Here is a 14966-nt window from a genome sequence, read left to right as displayed (position 1 = left end):
TTTTCCAAAGACATGTTTATAAGTTGGTTTCTTGGTTTCCTGTGTCTCCTGTTTTCTTATATGGGAAGAGATCTGCCCAAAAATTACAATGAGGCCAAATCAATAACATTCAGTCTCATTTTGTACTATCTGACCTGGATTGCATATTTCACAGCATACCTCACTACCAAAAGCAAATACATCATAATTTTTAATGCAGTGGCCCAAATAACCAGTATAAATGGAATTATCTTCAGTTATTTCATACCAAAATCTTATGTCATAATATTCCAACCACAAAAAAACACTCCAGCATACTTTCAAACATCTATTCAGACTTATACCCAAACCATTAGTAGGACTTAGACTGTAGTCTTTATGTATAGAAAGTAAGCCAGCTTAATTCTTAAACTCTGGTTTAGATCCTTCACTGTTATGTAATCACAGTCTTAAACACAAGTAGAGAAAACAAGTAGACAAAGTAGAGAATGGAGATCTATTGGGTTCAATCGGCATGTCTGATTTTTGAGATTTACACATGCAATGTAAACACAAAGGCTTCCATTTTTGTTTTTACTGTATAATAAAGAACATTTTAAAACTCAATAATTAGTGTCCATGTTATCCATATAGGTTTGTGAGGTTTGGATCAGCTGTCTTGTATGTTTGATATCATACAGTACTCACTGTCTATTCAATTCAAATTATATAATAGTAATATATCTTGATTAACGACAGCACTTTTTAACCCATTTATTTAGAAAATGTGCATACATCTAAAAAATCTAAAACAATATGATCTCACTGAAGTTTAATAACTTTTCTTTTGAAATCTTAATTTTCAAGGCCTTACGTTGTTCAGTGCCAACAATAGGCTACATATACTGTACAGACTGTTGACTATATACCAATTTTCAGAGGTTTCAAAACCAAATGTTGGTCACTTTGTATACAGCTGATACTTATTGTATTTAAAGTGGAATGTCTGAAGAATAAGCCATGTTGAAAATAGAAATGTATTTTGTTTCCCTCTATCAAAATAAATACAAAATAAAATAATAGTTGTATAGGACATACCTGTTTGAGTTTCATAAATATTAATTTTCCAAAATTTGCATGCTTGTAAGTTGTAACTCAAACAAAATTAAAGTCATCCTAATATGAATTTAGATTCTGTAAACTTTTCTTTTGGAATCATCATTTTTAAAGTGCCCCTATTATGCTATTTTTTAAGGTCCTTAATATTTGTTTTGGGAGTCATTCGTTTTCTCAAAATATGTATTTAAATATCACCTCATTTTCCAGCCATTCTCAAACAATTTTTTCAAAGCAGTTTTAACACTCAGTCTGCCTAAAACCCTCCTTTTATTTTTTTTTACTCCCCATAGAGAAGCAGTCATATGTAAAATGACGTGTTTGTGGACGGGGTCAAGTTGTTCACTGCTGGCCAATGTAGAACATAGGCGGGGATTATGTAAATGTGTTACATCGTGATGTGTAGCTGCCACGGTAGTGGGATTCAAATTTATTAACCACTTGTTTAGGCTGTAGAGAGTCGATTCTTTATTTTGGGAGACAATAACTTTATTGAACACATGGTAGGTAAAAATTGATAGCCTGAATGCACTGTAAGTCGCTTTGGATAAAAGCGTCTGCTAAATGCATAAATTTAATTTATTGTGCACTTTCAGGTTTACAACTTTGCTAATCTTTTATATTCATATACAGCTACATTACACAGTGCACGGAAGACAATACTGGAAATGGCATAATAAGGGGCACTTTAAAGCCTTGAATGGTTTAAATCTATCCAATGTGGTTTTGTGTTTCATCACTTTTGACACTGTCAAATGTGCAAATAATAACAGTAACCCAAGGAATGTAGTGTAATGTCAGATTATGAATGACCATGATTAACTTGTTTTCTTAAACAGGTCTCAGGACCCATAAAGTGAATTTATATATTTCGTCATTATGAAAAGAAAATATTGTCTGAATTTTTTTTACAATTATTATACCCTGCAAACACATTTTTAAGAATAGATTCAAAAAGAAGAAGTGACTCAAATATATACATGTGCAAATAATAGAGAAAAACGGTTGAACACTTTTGTAACTTGGTAGGCCTACTGTACATGCATTCTGGAATAATGCATACCTGTACCTGCAAGACTGATCCACTCATGGGAAATTACTAAGTTTGGTTTGTTTATTGGATAAAAATATATCTTATATAATAAATAATTTGTTGCTAAAATGTTATATTCATAAATTTATTTTTTTTAAATCCATCCACAATTAGTGATTTTTAAAGAGGAATTTGTAATATTTGGAGTCATAAGAGGATTTTGGTTTAATGATATAAAATCCTCCTACTCCCCTACTTTTTCTTTGTATGTTTTTTCCCCAAAATATTTATTTTATGTTGTTTCATTTTAATCTTAAATATATTATGTGGTTTGTATAGACTGAGATATGAAAATTTAGCATAATCCCAGTTTTGGGATTATTCAAATCACATACAAGTAAGGGGGCAAAAATTTTACTATAATAATAAGTAATTTACATTTACATTTAATCATTTAGCAGACGCTTTTATCCAAAGCGACTTACAAATGAGAACAATAGAAGCAGTCAGGTCAACAAGAGAACAACAACAGTATACAAGTGCCATGACAAGTCTCAGTTAGTCTAGTATAGAACGCATAGGTAGGTTTTTTTTTTTTTTCCCAGTGTTGTGTCTTATTTGCTTGTGTGTAGAGTTTTGACACAATGAGCCAAATTTAGCAAAACGTGTGTAAGCAATAGGCAAAAACTGTAATGGTTTATTCATCTGCATATTTCATTATTGTTAAAGCTTTGGTCACATGAAATTACACACAATTAATAGCAATGAAAAGGAATGATTTCACAATGATTTGTTTTGTTATCTAAAATACTTTATGGCTTTTAAGGTCTTATTGTAAAAAAAATGACATTTTCAATATGCATATCTAGAGTTTTTTTTTTCTCTGTAATGCAGTTGTAGTCTTTGAAAATACAAAGTTTTTGAAAAGGCTAGTGATATTATATTTCAATTCTTACACGCAGAAGCTTTAAAACAAAATAATAAATGTGTTTTGTATGTATTTTAATAAACCACTAAAGACATATGGACTTTACATGTTTACTATAGGACCTTTAGTTTGTAAAATGATAAATGGTTAATTTCTAATTGGTTATATGGGTGTACAGTAACAATTTTAATATTAACACCTTTTTTTTGTATCTGTAATTAAGGACAGGCCTTTGTTTGCAATGTTCACATTTACCAATGTGTCATTTTCTCAAAGAGCTGGAGTCTGTGAAACCATGAACTTTCTTGTTTAAAGTGTAGGAGCAGTCCAGCCCCAACCGAGACCATTTTCTTAGTAAATACAGAGGAAGGTTTCGATCTTGCACAGGTTGCTGCCTCACGTGAGTATTGGCTGCTCTGGATAATTATATGAGCAGCAGTTTTGAACTTTGCCTCAAATTGTTGTACATTGTTCAGTGTTGAAATGTTTAACAGACAGTTCAGCAAAAAAAAAAAAAAAAAACCCTTCATGAGTCTTACTTTCTACTTACATAAAATAATAGACAATTTTTTTTTTTTGCATTATTGACACACTGTTTTCCTAATGAATGTTGTTCAGTTGCTTTGTCGCAATGTATTTTGTTTAAAGCATTATATAAATAAAGGTGACTTTTTTATAGAAATGTTTTTTTTTTGTCCATACAATATCAAAGTTAAGTCAAAGGTAACTGAACGGTTGGTTTTCAACATTCTTTAGAATATCTTATTTAATGTTCTGCAGAAGATGAGTTGTACAGATTTGGAGCAACATGATGGTGAGTAAATGGTGACAGAAATTTAATCTTTGGGTGAATTGTTGGAGTTTAACTGCTCTCATGAAGCCACTTGATGGTGCTGTTGACAATCAGGAATAAGAATATCCATGTACAGTTTCTAGGGCTAATCATGGTAGTGAATTAGATGATGCAGTAAGTACACAGTGCACGCTATGGAGATATTCTGTGTCTAGGAATACCATAATGATCTACTAAATTTGACAAAAGGTGTAATGTGCAACCAGAGCATATTTGTTGAAGAATATTACAGAATATACAGTGTCATACAAAGTAATATCAACCATGGCTTTTCTTTTAGCTGACAAATGTCATAATACTGGATCACAAATACAACATTTGTTTTTTTTTTGCGATGGCAACTGGACACAACTCACTCAAGTAAACAATTCACTGAGTTTTAATTTGCATTATATAGTACAAACTGCTCACAAAGCAGTTTTATAGTATTCCATTCTGAATCTACAGTAGACATGGTTACAAATTTGACCAGTGCCTAAAACTAATATTTTTCCACATCTGCCAATGGCTGGACGACTTTGAAAATTGACCAGCCAGGTCTTTTTACAGTACCATTAATGCCAGGGCTGCTGTCGGCCAAATTGGTGCCCTAAGCAGGATTGTATTGTTGTGCCCCCTTTCCTCAAATTTGATGATGAAGAAAAAAAATATATAATAGGGTGAAAATATAACTTTAATAAAATAAAAAAGTAAATAAATGAATAAATGATTATTTAATAATAATTATTATTTACAAATTACAATTGTAGCTCTCAACATTTACCTGTGGCTATAACTTTATTATGAACTTATTTTATAGTCTCCAGCATACAGAAATCATGCAAAAGAAAATTAAGTAGTTTTAATATGATAAAACCAGGGCTTAATTTGTACCGCAACAACACCTCCGAAATCTGATCTGGCACCTCATTTTGGCGGATCCCCCTCCTCCAGGGGCGGCGTTTCAGTATGGCAGACAGAGAATAGCCAGAATAGCCCATGAAAAACTATCCAAAATTCATATCTCTATTATAATTAGTTATTATTATTTAAATCACAGGGTTTTAGAAATATTTAACCAACGATAAGTATTTAAAGGAGCTTGTAAAACTTCGTAACGCCATTGGATCCTCAATCTCTCGCGAAACCTCTTCACTCCCCCTCCCTCCACTCAGATTGACGCGCGCGCACAGTCTGCAGGAGACAGATCTCCGCTTATTCCCAAAGCAAGGGTAAACAAATAACTTTGAATAGTACAGCATTTCTTTACTCAAACACTATGTCTGTAAAGGCTATTGCTTGTGTGTGTTTGAAGACTGGAGAAGTAGTTTTTGCCATCCAGCCAATATACTATTGTGCGTTCAAAATATCCTGTGCATAAGCGCTTTATCGTTTATATCATCAAGATTTTGGCCAAGTTTACTAAACAGCAAAAATAAAAAATAAACGTTATATCCTAACCTGTAAAAGGTGATAATGACATATAATGCGCTGCACTTTCCTCAGATGCGGACAAAACACAGATCTCCTCATTCGCCGGCCAAAGACCTTGTTAACTTCATATAAGCTTGTTTTTCATATAGCCTGATGTTAATTGCACGTGTCTGATACAACACCAACACTGACGACGCATTGTTTAATTATTGATTTGTCCCCCTCTTCTTTCTTTTCCCCCTGTATTTTAGTAGAGTGTGCCATGAAACTGTTTTATTTGTCAACACCCATCAGAAATCATATTGCTTGTATTTGGTTGCTTAAACTCAACAAACTACGGAAAATAACTCTTATATAATACTCGCGAGTAAGCTTTATACTCACCAGCTTTGGATGTGACTGTGAGGGAACATAATACAGCCTTTGGAGCACGTGAGTACCAAATGGCTTAAAATTCTTAAAAAGGTGTACAAATTATTATACATTTTTGTGACAATGCAACAATGACCCGATTAGTCAAGTTGATTAGTCAATTTCAGCTGTCCTGAAATGCGAGTGAGTCACTGATGCGCTGATGAGAAGTGCACTCTGAGAGAGTTCATGGATTCAAATGACTGATTTAATCGTAGAATTTGTGTGGATTTATTGTATTATTCAAACCTACAAGCTATGTTGAATAAATGCAGGTATTTCCCTCATTGTAAACTTGAAAGCTGCGATTAAAACCATGCGACATAGTCCCCCTTAGAAAAGTTTTTAGGCCTGGAAATTGTTGGTTTAAAATCGCATGGCATTTCCATGTCATTCATGACCTTACAGACCCTATAAAAGCAACTGATGCACGCTCTTAATCACTTAAACTGGTCCACCAATGTGATTTCGCGAGTGCCCCGTTACCTCTCCCTTCTGTAATCGCGTGCCGGATCCGTTACCCCGCTTTGTTCCGGTACCTCGCAATTTACAAATTAAGCATTGGATAAAACCATGGTTTATTTTTGTAAGGGTTGTGATGTTCACATGTTTTTGCACATTTTAGAGTGTCCTTTTATTGTGGACAGCCTAAGGCACACCTGTGCAATAATCCTGCTGTCTAATCAGAATCTTGATATGCCACACCAGTGAGGTGGATGGATTATCTTGGGAAAGGAGAAGTGCTCACTATCACAGATTTAGACAGATTTGTGAACAATATTTGAGAGAAACCGGCCTTTTGTGTACATTGAAAAAGTCCTAGATCTTTGAGTTCAGCTCATGAAAAATGGGGGCTATATAAAAAGTGTTATAATTTTGTTCAGTGTATTGAGCTGCTTCTACAGTTAAAACTTAAAAAAACTGTTTTCACATATGTCCTTTTTAAGGCAAAGTTTTATAATTTAGTTTTTAAATTAAATCATTAATGAGTGATCATCTGCTACCATCTAGTGGGTATAATGGTAATTTCATGTGATTGTCATCTCAAAAGCCTTTTCTACAAGGATTTTTGGCACATTTTTTCATGTCATCATCATCAATGAAAAGTGAATTTGTTTGCACAACTGTAAAGATAAAACTAATAAAGAAATAAATAAATAAAATTTACTAATAATTCGTAGTGTTGTTGTGTTTTTCTGTGTCTTCAAATGTTAAACCGTAGAAATTTATTTTGGTGAAAAGCAGCAGGGAAACTTCTCTTTAGAAATGTTTCTCTTCGATTGATGATAGATTTGACAACAGATTCTTAGTGCCTTAGATGCACAGCACAAGTGGAGTTTGTGTGGAGCAGCATTTACTAACCCCAACAAACTGAAAACAGTTTTTGTAACTTCATAATCACACAAAACCATATTATGTTCTAAGACATTGTTATGATTATTATAAAAATTTACGACCGACTGGCATTTAACACTGGTTCATACTGTTTACTCACAAATACTGATTTTGTTTTATTCACATTTGGTGCATGAGACTAATGGAAAATTCAAACATGCACTCTTTATCTTTAACAAGGAAAAGAGGCACATGGAAACGGAAGCTGGTGATTGAATGGTCAAACCAGCTAACAAACAATGACATCAGGAATCAACTGGCCACCCTCTCCAATGAGAGAGCCGTCCCCTGTCCTCTTCTCACGCCCAGAGCAGCGTCCCTCGGCTGAAGCGAGCGACCGTGTCTGTTTTGGCGGATCGGAGGACGAGCCGCTTGACGACTCCATGTCACTCGCGGCTTCTGAAATGGAGGACTGGGCCGGTGATTCTGACCCCGCCCACTTGCCGTCACTAGAGCCCATCGACGCCAGAGCTGGGATGGATGCCGAGCTTCTCCGTATCCTCTCAAAGGCCGTTGAGGAACTCCAACTGGAGTGGGCCCCCCCCTGAAGGGCCGACACGCAGCAGGCTGGACGAGTGGTACCTGCCAGGACGCCGCCAGGCCCCCCGCCAGCGCTCTGCCCCGTTCTTCCCTGAGGTTCATGATGAGCTGACAAAGTCGTGGCGCGCCCCCTACTCGGCCCACCTACGCACTTCCTCTGCAGCTCTCAGCTCAGTAGATGGCTCTCAGGAGAAGGGCTATGAGCAATTGCCGCCCCTGGACGAGGCCGTGGCTTCTCACCTCTGTCCCCCCGCGGCTGTGGGGTGGAAAAACAAGAGAGCCCTTCCTTCCAAGCTCTGCAGGACGACCTCTGCCATGGCTGGCAGAGCCTACACTTCTGCGGGCCAAGCCGCTTCAGCACTACACACCATGGCCATATTAAAAGTGTTCCAGGCAAAGCTTCTCCATTCCCTGGATGAGTCTAGTCCTAGTGACCCTGCTTTTTGCGACCTCCGCAGTGCCACAGATTTGGCCCTGCGCGCCACGAAAGCCACGGCCCAGGTTATCGGACGATCCATGGCCAACCTGGTTGTGCTGGAGCGCCACCTCTGGCTCAACCTAACAGAGATTAAGGAGAGCGACAAAGTGGCCTTTCTCGATGCCCCAGTCTCTCCATCCAGTCTCTTCGGGCCAGCCGTAGAAGGGTTTACAGAGCATTTCACTGCAGCACAGAAGTCGTCCCAAGCCATGCGACACTTCCTGCCCAAGCGCTCCACCTCTGCCTTGAGTCGCCCCAGGACTGCGCCGACTCAGCACCAGAGCAAACCTGTCCCTTCTACCCCCCAGGCGGCGCCCCCTGAGGAGCAGCACCCAGCTCGCCCCACTAGGCGCACTAAACCACCTAGACGTCAGGGCCCCCGGCAAAGGATTGTGCTGGACCCGATGCCCTCTAAATCCTCCTGATCGTTGGGGAAGAAAGAGGAAGGGGCAAAGTCCTGCCACGGCCGGACCACCCCAGAAGCTCTTTCGCCTGCCTGCTATGCGACCTGGGCCCACCGTTGTTGCGTCCACGCAAAGTGCCATTGTTATGGCGAACACAATGAATATTTCACATTTTCAAAAAGAGAGCAGTTTTCCTCTTCCACACTCGTCAGTGTTCAGGCCCCTAATCAGCGGCCTGCCATCCGACACCATCCAGCCTCTTGTCACGCGGGCCGAGGCCTGGCAGGCCATCCCCGGAGTGTCCAAGTGGGTGTTGGGCTACTCACTGCAGTTCGCCCGAACACCCCCGCGTTTTCGCGGGGTGATTCCCACCTTGGTAGAGCCGGACGACACTCAGGTCCTCCGCATCGAAGTGATGACGCTGTTAAGGAAGGGAGCCATAGAGATAGTTCCTCCTTCAGAAAGCGAATCGGGATTCTACAGCCGTTATTTCCTTGTCCCCAAGAAAGATGGTGGTCTCAGACCCATCTTAGACCTCAGACACCTGAACCTCTCCCTCATGAAACGGAAGTTCAGGATGTTGACATTGAAGCAGATCCTCACGCAGATTTGCCCCGAGGACTGGTTCTTCTCGCTGGACCTGAAAGATGCTTACTTTCACATCCAGATAGCCCCCCATCACAGACGATTCTTGAGATTCGTGTTCGAGGGTGTGGCTTACCAATATACAGTCCTTCCCTTTGGGCTGTCTCTAGCTCCCCACACTTTCACGAAGTGCATGAACGAGGCGCTTTCCCCTCTGAGACAGATGGGAGTCCGCATTCTGAACTATCTCGACGACTGGCTCATTCTAGCCCAGTCACGAACTGAGCTAGACCACAACAGACCCATGCTCCTGAGCCACGTAGAGTGCCTAGGACTCAGGGTCAATTTCGTCAAGAGCTCACTGCTCCCCAGCCAACGTATTACGTTCCTGGGAGCAGTTTTCGACTCAGTCAATATGAGGGCGGTTTCCCTCTGAAGTTCTTTCAGAAGATGCTAGGGCTGATGGCTTCCGCCTCCCCAGTTTTACAGCTCGGCCTCCTACGAATGCGGCCCCTGCAATACTGGCTGAAACTCCGGGTCCAACCTCATGCTTGGCGGCACGGCGCTTTCGCATCAGGGTCAACCAGGCCTGTCTAGTAGCCCTGGAGCCTTGGATGAACCCGGATTGGTTCAGTCGTGGAGTACCCTTACAGGCGGTTTCCAGAAGGACGGTGCTCTCAACAGATGGGTCCAACCTGGGTTGGGGTGCTCTGTGCGAGGGCAGACCAGCCTTCGGCTCGTGGCCGCACGAGGAAAGCCATCTCCATATCAACTGCCTCGAGATGCTGGCAGTAGAACGAGCCCTTCAATCCTTTCAGGCGATCCTGGAAGGGTGCCACATCCTAGTCCAGTCAGACAGCATGACAGTGGTGTCCTACATAAATCACCAAGACGGCCTTTCGTACTGGCAAAGCGCCTCTTGGAATGGGCATTACCCAGGTTGCGATCGCTCAGGCCGACACACATACCTGGTAAGACGAATCTGGGAGCAGACATGCTTTCGCAGAGCAATGTCCCCTCGTACGAGTGGATGCTCCATCCCCAGACGGTTCTCAAAATCTGGGAGATTTTCGGGAAGGCAGAGGTCGACCTCTTCGCCTCAGAAAGCAACTCTCATTGCCCAACTTATTTTTCAAAGGAAACAGATGCGCTGGCCCACAACTGGCCCAGCCTCCTTCTTTATGCTTTTCCCCCAATCGATCTGATCCCTCAGGTCATCAGACAAGTCAGGGAAGACGGGCACAGAGTCCTCCTAGTGGCCCCACTCTGGAGGAGCCAAGTTTGGTCCTCGGAGCTATTCAGGCTTTCCATGAAAGCCCCATGGCCGATCCCCCTGAGGCGGGACCTCCTCTCTCAGGCGAACAGGACAATCTGGCATCCACAGCCAGAACTCTGGGCTCTGCATGTATGGTCCCTCGATGGGAGCCTCTGAGCCTCCCCGGGGACGTGCTACACACCATTGCTCAGGCAAGAGCCCCGTCTACAAGACGCCTCTATGCCCAGAAATGGTCAGTCTTCGTTGACTGGTGCTTAGCACAAAACAAAGACCCTGTTGAGTGTGACGTATCTCCGATACTGTCATTTCTCCAAGAGTGTCTAGACAAGGGTCTCACCCCTTCCACGCTCAAGGTTTACGTAGCAGCCATCGCAGCATTTCATGCTCCTATTGCTGGCCAATCAGTGGGTCGAAACAGCCTCATTGTGTGTTTCCTGAGAGGTTCTAGGCAGTTGAAGCCCCTACGTCCTCTCACCGTTCCCACTTGGGACCTTCAAACGGTCCTTGGAGCACTCAAAGGACCTCCCTTTGAACCGCTGCGGTCAGCTGACCTTCAGCCCCTAATGCTCAAAACCGCTCTGCTACTTGTTCTAGCATCGGTCAAGCGTGTTGGTGATTTGCAGGCCCTCTCAGTGAGCCCGGCATGCCTTGAGTTTGGGCCCAATGAATCCAAGGTCATTTTAAAACCCAGGCATGGCTACGTCCCTAAAGTGCTCTCGACGCCATTCAGAGCACAGGTAATCTCCCTCTCAGCTCTGCCTCCGTTGTCAGGTGAGCTAGAGCTGGATTTACTCTGCCCAGTGGGGGCTTTGAGGATATACATTGAGCAGTCACAGCCGTTCAGGCAATCTGACCAGCTTTTTGTCTGCTTTGGTGGCCGCACCAAGGGGTCCTCGGTCTCAAAGCAACGCCTCTCGCGTTGGATAGTTGAAGCTATCGCTCTATGTTACTCCTCTATGGGCCTTGAGTGCCCCATAGGAGTAAGAGCCCACTCTACTAGAGGGATGGCCTCTTCATGGGCCTGGTCTAGTGGTGTCTCTATCAAGGACATCTGTGAGGCGGCCGGCTGGTCCTCACCGTCCACTTTTGTCAGATTCTATAACTTAGATATCCCGACCTTGCATGCTCGGGTTCTTTCGGTTTGATACGACAGCCTCTAGCAGACTCCGTCATCATACCACCTCCAGGGAGCTAGCTCCCTCTTAGCAGTGTAGTGTCAAGGGTTCGATGGCTCCGGCCCTCTCACTTATCCTCTGGAACCCAGGGTGTTCAAGATAAGTCTTGTTGTTCCCTACCGTGGCACGGCGCGGTTGAATTCGTTCCCCATACGCAGTATGAGTGAAGTATCGAAAGGGAACGTACTCGGTTACGAACGTAACCTCGGTTCCCTGAGATACGGAACGAGTACTGCGTTATATGCCGTGCCACGAGGCTGCTGGTTCAGTGTCGTCGCTTCAGTCGTATGACCTGATTTCCTCTGGCGATTGCCTGCTTATATATCCATTCGCCCCGCCCATTTTGGCGGGCTTTGGCGCGCTGCATCGCCACATGCTTGTGCAGCTACGCAGCGCTGTCATTGGTTTAAAAAAGTTTACAGATTAAACCAATGGCAGTGCAGTTGCACTGCGTTATTGAAAAAAGGCTTCAGTATCGAGGAAAAAAGGAGCTTTTCCCCAGACGCAGTACTCGTTCCGTATCTCAGGGAACCGAGGTTACGTTCGTAACCGAGTACGATATCGCACACCCTCTGCTGAAATAGCATAAAAGCTGAAGTGCACAGCTGTCATTATACTGTCAGTTTAGCAAAATGCAGTGCATCATGGGATATATTCCTTTCACTCATTTCATCTAGCTGTTCCCTTGTGGCAGATCAACTAGGAGACAAGGATTGGAGGGAGGAGCAAGACAGCAGACTGAACCAGAGGAGATGAGAGAGCAACCTAGATAGGGTAACGAATCACATTGCATCAGACAAAAGCAAAGTTGATGAGCCCAGTTTCCATGGTATGAAGATGCATTTTCTGCGATGTGATAAGTGATCAGCTGAGACGCATTCACACCTTAAATGCATTTTAAATGCGTCTTCTGTATTACGGACGGTGTCTAAACCAGGGATGGGCAACTTTGATAGTGATGAGGTCCAACATTTTTCTCCTTTATATCAAATGGGCCACATTACTAATCTAAATCCAAACATCTTTTACACTGTCTTACTCAATTTTCTTTTTATTTAAGGGAATTAAAGTATAATTAAGGTAATTTATTTTTAAAGATTTGATTAACTATAAAACTTGTGCAGTTATGCTAATTTAGAAGGAAACGTTTTGTCATTTGACAGGAATATTACACCAAGATTATAACAAGAAGCCAATGTAAACATCTCACTTGCACGGTATGCTAATTGCAACAAACAAAATGTACAGAGGTCCTATTTTTTTTCAGAGTGGCCTACAGAGCCTTCTCAAAACAACCTAAAAAAAACTAAAAAAAATGGAACCATAATACAACCTTGTATCTGCAGGATTTTTAAAATCAAATTTAAGACCATTTTCAGACCTCAGATTTTTTTTATTTTAAAAGGGTCAAAAGTATAATTTATTATATTAATTTAAATAATTATCAAATAGTTTATTGAAAAATAAATAAATACATCTTAGTGTTAATTGTTAAGATTTTTACAATGCATTATCTTCTTGTCGATCCACCGGTTCACATTTAAAAATATGTAGCAAAAACAGCAGAAGGACTTATTGAAAATGCAAATACGTTCTCTGCCAGCAGGTTTCACTTTCGGAAAGGCAGAAATATAATGGATTCCAATCACAGTACACAAAGCACTGAAATCATAGCCTTTTGACGTTCAATCAAGGTCATATTAATCTATATAGCAATTCTTGTCTTTCTGCTCCAAAATTTAAGACCTCTTATAATTAAGAATTTTTTTGTACCATTAAAGAGTTTTTCATGGCCTTTGAAATTTGAGGCAACTCTGGAGTTTTTTTTTTCAGGGGGTAAAATACATGTTTTTCGCCAGGGATCCTCCAGTAAAATTTGCATTCTAGGGGCTAAATATCATGTTATAGGGGTCACTTCAACCCGCGCACATGGAAAGCAACACACAGCAACAATGTTAAAGTTAGGGAAAACCGCGACTTTGCAATTGACTTTGGACTTGGCAATGCTGGTGGTTATCGAGGTGTCGCGTTGGCACTGCTTGCATCTCAAACAAAATATTTTGCCTGTATGCAAAAGTGAACCTGTACGCATGAAGTCTCTTCAGGCCTGCAGTCAGAAACAAGGCTGATGGTCTCCTTTGGCATTTCGTCTTCATCACTTTATCAGCCTACACCATTATAAGTATAATTTTTTTGTTTTATGCACTTGTGGCGCTTGGACATTAACTTTATTCTCTGCAAGGTTATTTACTCACACACATTTAAGACAAAGTGCTTGGTGTTGTGTGATTGTTTGTGGATCTTTAAGTCTCTCCTGTTGCATAGACCAGTTCTGCAAAGAGGTCCTAGCTGTCTTTTTCTGATTGAGCGTCCTCTGAATAAGAGCAAGAATGTAAATGGACATGTTTTCTTGCTATGCTCAAACATTAAAGTTTCCCAGTGCACAATATATTTACTGACTAAGAATTTCATCATAGTTTTGTCTAATCTGTTTTTCTTTTACTATTCTCAGGACATATATTTGAGTTAATTAGCTCTAGCCTAGCTATGTGGCATTAGTTTGCTCTGATAAATAACTAGCTGGCAGTCTCTTCTTCTATGTGGTAAGTATTCTATCTTTGAACTTGTACTTGTCAAGGCCTTTCTATAGTCTGATGTGTTTTACGTACTTCCTGTCTATAGACACGACTTCCTCTCCGAATTTCCTCCTAAACTTTGTTAGTGTTTGGACTTGGATGTTATAATTACTACAATTCTTTTAAAATTTAGTTTCTGCTCTGTGACTTTAATGTCCTGGTCAGAGTATGCTCTTTCATCTGTTTTAAAGTCGTGCAAAAATCTTTGTGCAAGGGCTTTCTTTATGCTTTTACAGGGTTCAATAGTTGTTGAAGTTTAATTAGCTAGTAAGGCATCATTGTTAAATGTAAAGCATTCTTATCCTTCTGCAAGTGTTATGTATCAAGATTTATTTTTCTATATTTGTCCTAGTTCCATACATTTCTAATATTTCTTTAACTTGTATTTAATGCGATCTGGTTTCTTTGAAGGTTCACTCGTCGGGTTCCTATGGTTAAATTGAGTCATGTCTGCAGAGTCTATCAAGCTGTCATGGGATTTAAGCCAGAGAATAGTTCTTTTTTACAGTTCCGATGTTTATGCTTATGCTTTTTATGCTTTCTGCTTAATACTTAACTACTACATTTGATCATTTTACTAACCTTGGCATTCCATTACAATGCAATCATTTAGATTCCATGGCTGCAGATGCAGAGAACCATGGCTCTCACCTCATCTTTAAACAGGTCACTCTTTTGGACTCTTTTATGAACACAGTCTCTATCAAGCTGATGTATACATGGTCATTTCCCATTCGAATTCTATATAAGATTTGTCTCAGTCCT

General features: G+C 40.9%; 1 protein-coding gene across 1 annotated transcript in view; it reads left to right on the top strand.

Moving 5' to 3' along the window:
- Nucleotides 1–8550, top strand: part of LOC132098212 (taste receptor type 1 member 1-like) — a 39034-nt gene extending 30484 nt beyond the window's left edge. The window contains exon 5 of the mRNA XM_059504404.1: nucleotides 7561–8550. Within this exon, the coding sequence (XP_059360387.1) occupies nucleotides 7561–8550 (990 nt within the window). The remainder of the gene's footprint in view (nucleotides 1–7560) is intronic.
- The last annotated feature ends 6416 nt before the right edge of the window (nucleotides 8551–14966 follow it).

Source organism: Carassius carassius, chromosome 21 (assembly GCF_963082965.1).
Source record: "Carassius carassius chromosome 21, fCarCar2.1, whole genome shotgun sequence".
NCBI classification, from domain to species: Eukaryota; Metazoa; Chordata; class Actinopteri; order Cypriniformes; family Cyprinidae; genus Carassius; species Carassius carassius.
This window is presented reverse-complemented; position numbering and strand designations above follow the sequence as displayed.